Source organism: Agelaius tricolor, unplaced genomic scaffold (genome assembly GCF_023055355.1).
Source record: "Agelaius tricolor isolate 1412-34295 unplaced genomic scaffold, bAgeTri1.0.p SCAF_12, whole genome shotgun sequence".
NCBI lineage: Eukaryota > Metazoa > Chordata > Aves > Passeriformes > Icteridae > Agelaius > Agelaius tricolor.
This window is the reverse complement of record NW_027269272.1, coordinates 3193202-3207533: the sequence shown is the minus strand read 5'-3', so window position 1 is coordinate 3207533 and position 14332 is coordinate 3193202. Positions and strand designations below refer to the sequence as shown.

At 48.3% G+C, this 14332-nt stretch overlaps 2 protein-coding genes across 2 annotated transcripts in view; one reads left to right on the top strand and one right to left on the bottom strand.

The window, feature by feature from the left end:
• Positions 1-593: 593 nt before the first annotated feature.
• LOC139594665 (G-protein coupled receptor 35-like) lies at positions 594-5103 on the bottom strand. The gene is made up of 2 exons (XM_071437027.1): positions 4966-5103; positions 594-1607 (listed from the first exon to the last, which is right to left on the bottom strand). The coding sequence occupies exon 2, from the start codon at positions 1568-1570 to the stop codon at positions 638-640; it is 933 nt and encodes a 310-aa protein (XP_071293128.1). The 5' UTR covers positions 1571-1607; positions 4966-5103; the 3' UTR covers positions 594-637.
• The window catches only part of LOC139594718 (uncharacterized), a 47821-nt gene continuing 37855 nt past the window's right edge, over positions 4367-14332 (top strand). The window contains exon 1 of the mRNA XM_071437073.1: positions 4367-4417. Within this exon, the coding sequence (XP_071293174.1) occupies positions 4367-4417 (51 nt within the window). The remainder of the gene's footprint in view (positions 4418-14332) is intronic.

The window sequence follows — 14332 nt, the reverse complement described above, 5'->3', positions numbered from 1 at the left end:
CTCACATCTCCCAATGGGATGCTGTAGTTCTTATCAGCCATGCAGTGACATTCAATAGCTGTTATCAGCAGGTGTCCCCTCCTGAGGGAGGAGTGGGTGTGGAAGAGATAAGGAAAACTGCCCCCTGAACAGGAGACAGCTGCCATACAGATGGCAAATAGAATACATCTTGCCTTGCAATCTGGGACAACTGGATTCGTTTAATAATGGAAACAACCTGAAATACACAATGAGGTACGATATGATAGATACATTTGTACATGTTGGCAAGAAGGATGTTGTATAGCGATGTTGTATAACATGTTGTATAACGATATGATAGATACATTTGTACATGTTGGCAAGAAGGATCAGTGGATTTTAGCTGCAGAAGGAACTAAAAGAGGTACATGGCTCACCTGTCCTGCTGTACCAGTAACAAATAGGTGCTGGAGGGTGGAATGGAGGCACGTTAACAACAACTGATTACATCCACAATTTTACATATCTCTGTGACCTGTTGTTTAATGGAAACATAGAGTATAACTTTCTAACCCTAACAAAGAACTTGCTAGAGAAAAAGAGCAATACTTATCCCACCAATAGCCCTGAAGCTGTATTTCCTCTTTATGTTGCAGATGCTGGGGTTTGTTCCCCTTTAGCATGTCTGTATCTGCAAGGGGTGGGTTGCCTCTGGTTGTTGAGTGCTGGCTTTGGGCTGTAGAAAGGCTTCCTGGAACTCCCTGGTGACAAAGTAGTAGCAGACACTATCGAGGCAGCAGTTGGACGTGGCAATGCACCTCAACACGGAGGAGAAGTTCTCCATGACACAGAGCAGGAAACAGGTAGCTCCAATGCTCTCCATGATGAACCTGGCAAGCAGCCCGAGGAAGGCTGGCAGGAAACATACCAGAAATACAATCAGATTTGCATAAATTATGTGTACAGCTTTATGGATCGATTTCTCCTCCGGTGAATTTGTGTTCAGATGTTTCTTGAGGTCCCTGACCACTTCTGTGGAGCAGAAGATCAAGATGGCGAATGGGAGAATGAAAACAAAGAAAATGGCCAGCAGGCTGAGAGCAGCAGGCAGGGTGTAGGTCTGGAAGCAGAGATCTGCATGTCTGTGGTGCATCAGCTGGATGGTGGCACTGACTATCACCAGGACCCACAGGAGCCCACAGAGGAGGGCAGCCTTTGACGGGGACCTGAAGGCCCTGGCTTTCAAAGGGTGCTTTATGGCAATGTATCGATCAATGGAGATGAATGAAATGATGTAGATGCTCACTAACATGTTGATAAAATACATTGTCTCTGTAAACTGGCAGAGCTCCCCTCGGGCTGACTTATTCCAGAGCAAATAAACCATGGAAGGCAAGGTGCAGATGACAGAGAAATCTGCAAAGACTAAATTCATTACATACACCCTGGTTTCTGTCCACTTCTTCATCTTGCAGGAGAACACCCAGAAGGCAAGGACATTAAATAGTGCTCCAAAAAAGAAAATGAAGCTATACAGAGCAAACTCAATGAGGCGAACATGGGGGTGAGGTTCTAGATTTCTGGTGCTGCAGTTGTTGGACACATTCATTGTCCTGAGTTACAGATGTTGTATGATGTTCTGAGACCTGAAATAGGAAAAGACATGGTAAGACCTCTTAGTAGCTGTAAAAAAAAAAAAAAGCACATGTAAGTACATATGTCCTTTGTTAAAAATGTGAATTTGAGCTTTCCAGAGCTGTCTTTCTCAGTCAGCCTGTGTCATCTTTGGCATCCTTTGTCAAGCATTGTTTATGTCCATTCAGTTTATGAGTGTCTCAGGGTACATTTCCAAGAGGACATGACAGACAGCCTTTATTAAATAGGGAGATCTTGAAGTGTGTGTGGGCAGGAGGCAACATGGCACTCAGAAGAGCCCCCATAGGTAGTGGGCACATCCTGTGACAATGTGAACACAAATTCCTTAAACCAGGCTGTGCAGATGATGTAAAATTACCTTAGCTTGGTGTTGAGCTAGGGAGGGTTTGCAGCAACCAAAACTAAAGCCCAGCACAACCCATGAGTGAAAGCTCCTCTGTCAGTTCTACTGGGTTTGGATTCAGACTGGGGGTGAAGGGGTGGGAGTGCATAGCAAATGTCACTTGATAGAAATTCTTATGCTCTGGCTCTGTTTGGGAAGTTTTCTGAGCCTTTGCACCACCTTTTGAACCTGGAGCTCCTCCTCCAAGCTGAGGGAAACAGCTGAATCTGCATTCCTGCTCTCCCAAGGGAGAGAGTGAGGTATGCTGCTCTCCACCTCACCCGGAGGGGAATGTGGAAGGATTAACCTGATTTTAAGTCCTTTTATTCCAGGAGAGAGTAGGAGTCTGCAGATGCCAAGCAGAAAGTCACATCTGGAAGAGGGAACACCACTGCAGAACAAGGGCTGAATTAGATGGCTCCTGCTCCAGGCAGGCAGCCAGCCACCCTCAGAAATCCATGCTGTGGGAGTAGCTCTTGAGCCTCTGTCACACAAGCTGCAAGATGCTTGGCAGGAGTATTAGTTGGGTGAAGAGTGTGAGTTCATGGGCTGATAAAAATCATCTTTCAGCAGAGTCCTTCCTGTGCAAAGTGGTTTCATGTGACAAGCACATGGAAAAATTCTCTGAACCGGTGATTCTCAGTATCTGCCACTTCTGCTTGCATCTAAATTCACTTCAGAAAAAACAAACAAACAACAAAAAAACCCCTTTCAATGAAAAATAAGTTTTTTACAGAGTGAAGTGGGGAGGGATCTGGTGAAATCTCACAGCTTTCAGAGACCTGGGAAGGGACATCACCTCTGCCTAGGTAAGCAGTTATGTGCCTCCACCAGCAATGCAGACCTTGTGGCCAGTGCATGAAGGCACTGCCTGCAAATCAGAATTCAGTCCTGAAGTCACTGAAAAATACACAAATAACTCAGTTTTTGGAGGGGTGTGTGAGTGTCTTGCAATAGCAGACACTAACGTGACTGCTGCACAGTTCTTGTATGCTCAGGCCTGGCTTTCCCAACAGAGGCTTGCTGCTCACTGCCTGTACCCTGCAGGGAAGGGGACACTTGTCCCCTGAGGAAAACCTCTCTGCACTGTGGACAGCAGCAGCAGGGAACTGTCACTGCTTGTGGTCACGGGTTATGGCATGAGGCAGAAGTCTGACAGCTGCACTGGTGCCCAGGCTTCTTTTCACTGCCTTGGGATGCAGTGCCTGCAGCAGCCTCTGCAGAGGTGCAGCACAGGCAAACCACACTGCTGGGCTCTGCAGCATCAAAGGGCTCTGGCCAGAGCTGCCTTTGGAGCTGGAGACCTGGCCCAGTGCAGTTCCCAGCAGCAGGGCTCACAAGTGCTTCAGCCCACAGGGCAGTCCAGAAGCTGGGAGGAGGATGGAGGAAATGAGTAGAGGGTTTAAAGCAGACCAAAAAGCACTGATAGGGTATGAATGAGCAAAAAAAAAACAAAACCCCAAACCTTTAAAGAGGTTCAGCTTGACTAGCTAGCATATCCTGTGGCTGCTGGAAATGCTTCATGTGGGGTAGATGAAATGCCTGCAGCATCAGAGGGGCTAGGCAGCAACTTAGAGCTGTGACAGAAGGATGGAGACAGCTGTGAACCAGCATCTTGCTGCTGCTGGAAGACCAGCAATAGGCTGGGGCTCAACAGACAAGGTCACCAGTGCTGTGCAGGGTGTCCTGATGTGCCCACCATAGGCTGGGGAGAGCTGCTCAGCAGCTGCCCCCCAGCCCAGAAGCTGGTGACCATCTGGGGAGGGAGGCCCAGGCTGGGCTTGTTTCCTCCAGCAGCTCAAGAAGCAGGAGGCTTCTGCCAGACCCTGAACAGAGAGGCTGGAGGAAGAGATGCAAGGCAAAGGCTGAAGGCACAGGGGATGTTGCAGCAGCACTGTGGTGGCTGCATCCTGTGTTTTTCCAGCAGGAAAACAGCTGCACTGAAGGGGGAGTCTTGAATGGAAAATTCTTCTCCTTCCTTCTGGGAGAGCTCAAAAGTGGGCAGGCACCAAGGGCTGAAGGGTGAATATGGTGGGTGAGGTGGATAAGGACAGCATGGCAGCCCTGGTGGATGAGGGGAGGAACCTGGAACTGAGCAGAGGGAGAGCAAGAAGGGAAATGGGGCTGAAGTCAGGTACAGCACAGCATCTTGTGCATGAGCTGCCCTCAGACCTGCCACCTCCATGGCAACAGCCCTGACTGTCACCAACAGTCCTACAAATGGAATGGGTGGCTCCCAGCAAATACTCAGTGAAGATGCAGCACAGCTGTGAGAACAGGCCTGGGCAGGGCAGTACCTCCCAGAGGTTTTAATGTACCCACAGCACTGCTGGCCTGCCCTGGGCAGGAGCTGGGCTGGGGGGAAGCATGGCCAGAAAGAGTGAGCAGCAAACTGTCCCCATGGCAGAGGAGACCCAGGTGAGGGCCCTGCCATGGTGCTGAAGTGAGGAGCTTTTCCTCTGTGTTTCCAAATAGCATAAAGAAATCTGCAAACTGCCTGCTCCAGCCTTGCTGCTGTTGTTCACACCCCTCTCAAATGCAAGGATCTAAGGCACAGCAGTTTGTTCTCTTCTTTTGAAACTTCTTTCAGGCTCATCTATCACTGCATCCCTTGAAAACTGTAATGTGGTCACCCTAATCATGATCTGCTTTGATAGATGCTGGAAGGCGTTCTCTTAGACCAAAAAAATTTCTTAGAATCACTCATTTCCCATATTGGGATGAATTAACTTCCAGTTCTCAGCGCTGTGATATTCCAGGTAAAGCACCCAGAGAATACCTTGGAGTAAGAACAGAACCTGGAAGGCTCAGAGATCACAGCCCACCCCAGGGACTCCTCCTGCCTCGCAGGGCCCTCGCTGCCCAGCAGAAACCACGCTCAAAGCCTCCTCTGCTTCCCCCAGGCACAGCAGGACCCTGCTCAGCAGTTCTCAGGCAGCAAAAGAGGAGAAACAAAGTGATGTTACCTGCAGATTTAAGGTGCCAGAGTCAGCAGCAGGTGCCACCCGAGGCAGGGCACGCGGGCTCTGTGCAGCCAGGCAGGGCAGGCTGGGCATGGGCTGCCAGTGCAGGGCAGGGGCCTGGCACCAGCAGCTCCCTGGTACTTGAGGGTTTCCACAGCACCTCCTCCTCCTGCGTAAAAGCAGATTTCACATCAGTTAGCTTTCGAATGCCAGCCTTCTGGCCAAATCAATGCTGGCACTACTTTACAGTGAGCTCTGGTGCCTCACCACTGTGGAGACCTTGGCGGGGCATTTCCTGGTCTAGGGAGACACAAGAAGCTTCCCTCAAAAAGCTGTTAGACCCCACTGGCTCCTTCCCCTGTTCCTATGTCTGTTCCTATGTCCCTGACCCACTCCTTCCCTATTCCCTGATTGGCCCTCATCTTTGTACTGGCCCGAGGCCCCCGCAGAGAAAAAGCTTGACCCTTGTGTGTGGGTGCTGGGACCTGAACATCTCACCACACAGCTGAATAAAACATCTGTGGATATTATGCAAAGGTCCTTTTTGCTTCCTTAGCCTGGATTGTGCTAGCAGCAATTCAGACTGCTACACACCACTCTGCAGTTTCTGAAAGAGGGTGTTCTATGGCTAACAGAGATGTTCAGCAAGTGGGGATTTGAAATGCTCACTAGTGCTGAAGTCTAAGCTAAGTAAAACCAGGAAGGTGCAATACCTGGTCCAGATGGCCCCATGCAGCTCATGGTACACCTGAGTGTTGAGTTGTGTTTGCACAGCTCTGGACCTGGGGGTGGGCACAGGGAGCAGCTTGGCAGTAGTGAAGGAAAGCCTCCCCAGCCCTCCTCAAATGCTGCACTCAGATGGTGCCTTGGGCTGGATTTGGTGCCTGGGGCATGGATGAAGCAGGAGAGGGTCGTGATGGGGCAGCATTAGGGCTCTGGCCTGCAGCCCTGTTTGAGCACAGGTACAGCCAAACCATGGGGAGCTTCAGCTGGCACCTAAACCAAGGCCTCAGCATCTCACCTGGGTGGCAAAGAGCCTCACTTGTCAAACTCTGCATTAACAGAAGTGGAGGGGGCAGGCAGAGCTGTAAGCCCCAAAGGGCTCAGTAATGGATGTTAATTGGTGTCAGTAATCAGCTGCTAGTGGGGACTGCCTCACTGCACACTCAGCCTTGGCACTGGCCAGCTGCTGCACTGCTGTGTTGCAGGGATGCACTGGTGGTTGGTGCCCTTCAATCAGCACCATGGGTGCTGTCCTGGCTGGGGGAGCCATGAGAGAAAGGAAGAAGCTGGCTGGAGCCTGGGTGAGTGAAGGGTGGCAGGATGCCCGCGGGTGCCCGGCTCAGGAGCACTGGGTGGCACCAGGCAAAGGAAGCTCTGCAGCACAGCTGTGAACTGGGGCTGTGCAGGGCAGAGCTCCAGGCACAGGATCCTGAAGATAAGGCCCACTCGCTGTGCCCCACCACAAGGCTTCTGCAGCTCACAGCCATCCCATAACCACAGAGATGTGCGTGCTGATCACAGCCCTCAGGAGGCAAACAGGCATCCAAAGTCCTGGGTGTGCCTGTCACAGGAGGAACAGCCCGTGTGCAAGGCAGGAGCCACGTCAGATATCTCAGAACCACAGGCTGATAAGACCCTTGGATAGCATCTGGCATTTGTAAGGTGCTGTGCAGGAGGGGGGCAGGGAAGCAGGGTGACACGAAATGCTGCAGTGGCTCTTGGGTCACAGTGTGAAAAAGGGACAGGATGGTCACTGCAGATGTCCAGGGACAGGAAAGACCTGTGTGAAGAGAGCCACAAAGCAAAGGTGGTGGGAGCTGTTTGCCTGTGGTAGCTGCAGCTGTGTTTCCCAGAAAGGCTGATGCTGTGAGTTGTTTTTGAGTTAGAGCCCATGGTGATGGCCTTGTTCACAACCACTGGGGCTGGAAGGAGCCTCCTTCCCCCAAAAGGACATTTCCACCAACCCTTTGCTCAGAGCCATTGTCTGAGGCCATGTCCAGTTTGGTTTTGAATAGTTTGAAGGATAACTCCACACGTTCTCTGGGCAACCTGCTCTAGTGCTTGATCATTCTGAGACTAAACGTTTTAAATGTTTTAACAGACTTTCCTATATTTCAGTCTGTGCCTTTTACCTCTTGCCCTTTCAGCAGTGTCAGGGAGAGGGTAGGAGGCAAAAGGCACAAACTGAAATACAGGAAAGTCTGTTTAAACATAAAAAAAAAGTTTACTCCCTGCCACTGGGTGTTTATACACATGGATCAGATCCTTGAGAGACTTCTCCAGGCTGAATAGTCCCAGCTTTTTCAAGAGATATTCCAGTCCCTTAATCATTTTTGTGGCCTTTTCCTAGACCTGCTCCAGTAAGTCCAGGTCTTTCTTGTACTGGGTACAGTCTCAGCAGTGCTGGGCAGAGGGGCAAGGTTCACCTCCCCTGAGCTGCTGGCACTGCTCATTCCCCAGCTGCTGTTCCCTCTCCCTGCTGCCATGGCACACTGCTGCTCTCCATCAGCTGCATTTCCTCCTGGAGCCAGATCTCCTCTGCCAGGCTGCTTTCCAGGGGGTCAGCCTCAGCCTGCTCAGGGGTATGGAGTCATTCCTCCTCAGCTGAAGGAGTCACAGGGACTGACTGTCCTGCAGCTCTCTGGATGTTCTTTCCTGCCTTTCCTGGAGGGGGACATTTGAGGGACACAGCAGTGTTGAAGGGAAGAGAACACCATGAGTGTCAGCTCACTGCAGGCCTGGCTGTAAAAGGTGAGGAGATGAGCAGCACTGGGAAATTACTTTGTGCCACCACGATCTGCAGGAGCTGCAGTTGATGGTGGGGACTAAAAACTGCCCATGTCAGAAGGAGATGGAGCTCAGCCTGTGGAGTCCCAGCTGATTTGGAGGTGGTGATCTAGGAAAGAGCCCCAAAGAGGGGTGTAAAGCAGGAGGGTGAGGTGGCTGGGGAGAGAAGACCATGGATGGGGGACAGGGATGGATACAGGCTGGCCAAACTGTCTGGATTGATGAGCTCCACCTCTGGAAGGGGCCAGGGAACACAGAGACATGGAGCAGAGGACCTCTGGGATGGTGGCAGCCAAGCAGCACTGGGAAGGTCAGGCTGTGACCCTGGCACCTGCCTGCAGCAGTGTCTAACCTGGGCAGAAGGATTCAGCCCCCCATGGAAGACAGGAGAAGGCTGCTCATGCTGGGTCTGCTGAGCACCTGGCATTTTTTACCTCTCTTCTACCAAATCTCAGTGCTGGAAGATTCTAAACTGGTACAGATTACATCTGTTTGTGTTTGCTAAAATACAGTATACTAAGCAGGACTAAACAAAGTGGGTTTGGTTGTGGTGTGAAACAAGGGCAACACTTACATGGGATGCTGCAAACCTTCACAAGCCAGCCTGGGCAACCTTTGAAGGTACCACCTTTGCCATGACAGCAAGGCAAAAACACTCTTAAACTTGGTTTGGGTTTTTTTCCCCTTCCCCTCCCTCAGTCATGAACATCTCTTTCCTGTATAATCAGTTTGAAAGGTCACTTTGTTATGTAATCCTTTGGGTTTGGAAGGTCTTCACCTTCATTAATATTCCAAATTCAAAGCTTAATTTATTTGTAGTTTACATTCATATGTCCAAGAAGGAGGAAAACAAAGATGGGCTAAGGATGGCAGTGTTTGCACAGCCAGCCATGCTTTATTCAGGATGGGCTGCAGCAACACCCACCTGTACAATGCTGTACAAATACATCTCATGGGTTTGGAATTATTTTATATATGACCAGGCCATAATGGAAAAAATCCTCAGTGCTCTTCAGGCTGCACTCCAGCCTATCCAGACTTGTTATGTTGATGCTAAAGACTCACATCATTGATTTCCTGAGATGAAAAACTCCCTTTTGCTCTCTCTCTCTCTCCCTCTCTAAGAATCATTTTGTTTCTGAGTGCCCTGTTTGAGTGGAGGCCTCTAATGCTTCAAGAGCTCCACCAGATTTTTTTTCATCACTCTCCCTCAACCACAAAACACTCAAAAAAAAAAAAAAAAAAAGAATAAAAAGAAAAAAAATGGGGTTTGCTAATGGGAAGCAACAGAGGAGAGTGGAAGTAGGTCTGGTAATTGTAACCCATGCTCTGACCTTGTCTAGTCCCAGGAGAGCAAATCAATTTATCCTTGGCTTTCACCAGAAGTCTGTAATTTGCCTGTAGTTATCCTCCCCATTTCTGCATTTGGACAGAGGCACTTTCAGCCTGGAGAAGCATCACTCCTGCAATGTAGTACTTATGAGTGTTAGATGCTTTTGCTAATACTTTTGGACGTTGCCTATAGAAGTGCTTTGCTCTCAGTATTCTAGCACAGGCTAGGCTGAAATGTGTGTATGCTGGTTTCCTGAAATAAAAGGGTTCCTAAAACCCACTGGATTCATCACCCTTCTTCCTCCTGCTTATTTTTCCACTTGCCTTCTGAACCCCGTTCCATTTGGTTTTTCATAAATGTGGATGAGAATGAGCAGTTTAGCTCAGAGGTTTTTAAACTGGGAAACTTTTGCTGCAGGAGGCAGGACAGCCATCAGAGGGTACATGGAGGGAGAGTGCTCCATAAACATCCACTTTTCAGAAGGAAAATTACCCCAGCAGTTAAGAACTAGAAATAACCTGGCAAAGGAGAGGTGATAAATTAGATTCAAGTTGGTCTCACCTCATTTGGAAAGGTGATGATGAGTCTGTACCAAAAATTCCCTGTTACGTCAGACTGTTTCCATTTCCTGAAACTGAATGCAAATTTAGAAATACAGTTTAATAATAATTTTAATAAATGGAAATTTAGGAATAGTGATTTTGATAAGATCTGTCAATAGCACCAAAGCACTGGGGACAGAGGGGCAACCAGCTGATGATGACAAATGGGTTTTGCCTTCCTGTGCAAGAGCATCAGCATAATAACATTGTGCCATTGGAGTGACAGTTTGGTATTTTTGGGGTCCCCCGTGGCAGGAAGGAAATGATGAATCTGACTCCATGTTCTTAGAAGGCTAATTTATTATTTTATGTTATTATATTATATTAAAGAATGCTATACTAAAACTATACCAAAGAATAGAGAAAGGATACAGACAGAAGGCTACAAAGAATGAGAGTGAATCTCGTGACTCTCTCCAGAGTCTGACACAGCTGGCTGTGATTGGTCATTAAGTCAAAACAATTCACATGAAACCAATCAAACAAGCACCTGTTGGATAAACAATCTCCAAACCACATTCCAAAGCAGTAAAACACAGGAGAAGCAAATGAGATAACATTGTTTTCCTTTTTCTCTGAGGCTTCTCAGCTTCCAAGGAGAAGAATCCTGGGCAAGGGGATTTTTCAAAAAATATGATGGTGACATGACAGGGCTGAAAGCAATGACACCACCCTGATCCTGCTGGGTGCTGTGAGCCACAGATCTGCCTGTGCAGTTGTAGAAAAGGTAAAGTGTCAGTGATGGGATGGAGTGGTAATCTTTGCAGGGCTGCCTTGTGGACTAAAACAGTAAGTTGGTCATGTTTGCTTTGCTTTTCAGGCCAGGGAGGCATATAAGCCTATCCATAAATATCTATTAAAATATATATATATATATCTTAACCTTTCCCCTTTGCAAGGCTGTGCTGACACACTGTGCTCAGAGAATAAAAGAGAAGAGCAAGGAAGATGAACTTGGCTGAAGAACATGTTTGTGAGATGTGCATATTTCTCATTTGCATGGACAGGAAATGGGGAAAATGTGGTTTGGTAAGGTCAGCTCCAGCCTCTGACACTGGAATTTAATTTTGAGCTTGGAAATCTTGGCTTTCAGCATCTCACAGTTAAAACACATGTGAAGTTGTGCACCCATGGAGAGCCACTGATTTACACCAAGGCATTTTCACTCTTACTTAATCACTCTGTTATCCAAGCAGTCATCAAGGGTAAGAAATCAACAGAGCAGGACACTTCCACCCCCTGGCCTCGTGCCAGACACACCCTTTTGCCCAGAACCTGACAACACTAAGAGCTCTGCCAGCAAACACAGGCTTCCCATGGGCCTCCCACTTCCAGACCTCCCTGCTGTCGAGGAAAATAAAAGACCAAAAACTGTGTGGGAAAATTGGCCAAAAAGACCCCATGTGGTAGCAGTGGCTGCTCCCCTTCCCAGCAGTGAGTGAGCAGGGGCTGTGCAGAACACTGAGCTCATCAGGGAGCATGTGAGGAAGGGAAAACAAGAACCCCATGAAGCTGTGCTGGATCCCATTTCACTGCCAAGTTCACTTGGTGGCTGCTTTGCTCCAGTACTTTTCTCCTGTGTGATAGCCTTTATCACCACAGCCTGTGACTCAGCAGGCAGCAGATTTCCCCACAGCTCCTTTGTGCAAATATCTGACCACAGTGCAGATTCCAGGTGTCACTGATACCCTGAGCCTGCACATAAACAACCCTGCACCTTCTTGTGCCTCTTTAGGGCAGGGCTTCCCTCGGTGCTGGTCAGGGACACCTAAACCTGCCCCAGCTTTGTGGCTGCAATAGTGACAGCAGCCCCTTTACCCTTACCTGGCTCCCTGTCCTTTACCTCTCCCTAGCTTCAAAGGCTGAAATACTTTCAGTGCTTTAAAATACTCATTTTTCACAGTATTGCTTGTTTTGGAGAAGAAAAGGCCTCCTGTGGGAGGTTGTCCTTAAGAAGCAGCACAGATATCTCCTGGCCTGCTTGTCCAGCAGAACACTGGAGCACAGTGATGGGACCAACTTGTGCAGCTGCTTCCAGAGCCCTGGGATGGGTTAGAGCACTGAGCCCCTGTCATTGTGGCTGCTTTTCAATGAAAGGCTGGGACCATTGTTGGGTTAAGAATGATTTATTGCTCAGATAAACATCAGTCTCAGAGGCTGTGAGATTTTAGAGGAGCAAGCAGTCAGCCACAGCTCAAAGCAGTCACAAGTTCTTCATTACAAGGCAATATAAAACCTTCTGATCCAATGGACAGTTGCCACTGGGTTTATTTTGCTTTTCTAACCTATCACCTTTACTCACTTCTACTGCACTGCAGATACATTTATCCAATGGGCTATTAGCACACATACACACAAATGCTTCTATTAGAACATCTAAACTCTTAACTTGCTCTATACAACTGCATTACTACACTATAAACCCTTCACCATCTTATCAATGCAGTTTCTCACTTAAGGCATATTCTTCCTTACAACTATAGAAACATAAATTTATTGTTTGTTTCTGCTTAATGTCTGTGTATTGTATTTTTACATCAATCCAGGCTTCTCCCAAGGCTGCAGATCAAACCCTCCTGTGTCTGTGGAAGTTTCTGCCTTTCCATTTCCCACAAGCCCCTCTCCCAGCACACCAGTGCTCCCCACCTGAGAGAAAACGTTTTGGGGTTACTGGCTGGGAGTCTCCATCTGCTGTGCATGGCACCACTGCTGCACACAGAACAGGCCCTGAGAAAGCCCCACCTGCACCCTGAGGCTCCTGAGCCAATCTGCTGCTGGTGCTGCCTGAAATGCACTGCCCAAAGTCACCTCCAATGCAGTGAGAGCAGGCTGTGACCCCTTGGGCCACGCTGGGCAGGAGCCTCTGGGGACATGTGTGCTGCTCTAAGCTGCTTATGTGACTTCAGGCTATTGCTTCATGCCAGCAGCCCCTAAAATGTGCATTATTTCTTTCACTGCATCAGTATCTTTTTGGCATTTCAACTGGGATGTCAGTGACTACTCACCATGGCCTTGAGCACAGTACAGTGTGTCCCACACACAGAGGAAATCTCTCACCTGGTAGTTCTCCTTTCCTCCCTGAAGTAAAAGGTCAGGGGAAAATCAGCCTCTACGGCTGGTATTACCAGAAGGCATAGGACACAAATGAGATGTGATGTTGATTTTTTGCCTCCTAGACCCCTATACAGTCTTCAGAGAAATGCCCTGATGAGGGAAGGAATGATGCATCTGACTCTACTGATATCAGAAGGCTAATTAATTACTTTATTATACTATATTATTCCACACTGTATTACATTATGTTACATCTAAACTGAATCTTCCAAGCACTCAACTGCACAGAACTGCCCAGAATCTGGTGACTGTCACCCAACAGTCCCCACACACACACACACCTGGGCCTGACAGGCCAAGGGAACAAAACCCCATCACTGTGGGTGAACAATCTCCATATTGCATTCTGCTGTGGCACAAACACAGGCACAGCAAATGATAAGAATTGTGTTTTCTTTCTCTGAGGTTCAGAGAATGTGAAACCCAGCAATATTCTTGGGAAGAATTGTGCCTTGCTTTTCTCTGTGAAGAGAAATGTGGTGACACCCCTAGCGTTAATAAATTTGCAGGCACAGGACGTAACCTTCCATGACTTACTTCCATTCCATTTGAAAGCAATTTCCCAGTTTGCTACAAGGTGACAGAGTTCTCTGTTGCTTTGTGGAAGTCCAGGGGTGCCTAAACACCGTTCCCATTAACCCTTTAGTGCCACAGGATGGAGGATGCTGATCCTGCATGCTGTGACCACACGGCTGCCCACCTCAGCCCTGTGTGTGTGCAGGGAGATCCCCTCCAGCACACAGGGGGAATTTCCTTCCTGTCCCCTGTGCTGGGGGTCTGGAGCAGTGAATAAACCAGGGTCAGGATAGAGAGGGGCTGTGGTATTTTCTGGGGTCCCCTGTGGCAGGAAGGGATGAATCTGACTCCATGCTCTTAGAAGGCTAATTTATTGTTTTATGATCTATATTATATTAAAGAATGCTAAACTAAACTATACTAAAGAAAAGAGAAAGGATACTTACAGAAGGTTTAATGAAAACTAATGAAAACTTGTGACTCTCTCCAGGGCCCTGACACAGATGGGCTGTAATTGGCCAATAAGTAAAAACAATTCACATGTTGGATAAACAATCTCCAACCACATTCCAAAGCGGCAAAACACAGGAGAAGCAAATGAGATAAGAATTGTTTTCCTTTTTTTCTGAGGCTTCTCAGCTTCCCAGGAGAGAAATCCTGGGCAAAGGGATTTTTTCAGAAAATGTGACCATGACAGGGGGCTCTGGGCACAGCAGGATGGGGATCTGGGCCCCTCCAGCACCCACCCTGCCCCAGCCTTGCTGCCCTCACACCCCCAGCTCTGTGAGCTGCTGCCCCATGGCTGTGTTGTGGTTCCTCACACACCAACAGGAACCCTCAGTGACAATTTATCAGCCAGACAGACGTAGATCCTTAAATAGAAGTACCCAGGACTGGTAAATCCAAGCAAAACCACATCCTCTCAGGAAAAGGAACTGGCAGCAAGGAAGGAATTATTTGCTCACCTTGCTTACGTGTTTAATGAAACCAGTCATGGTTTCTCCTTTCTTTTCAT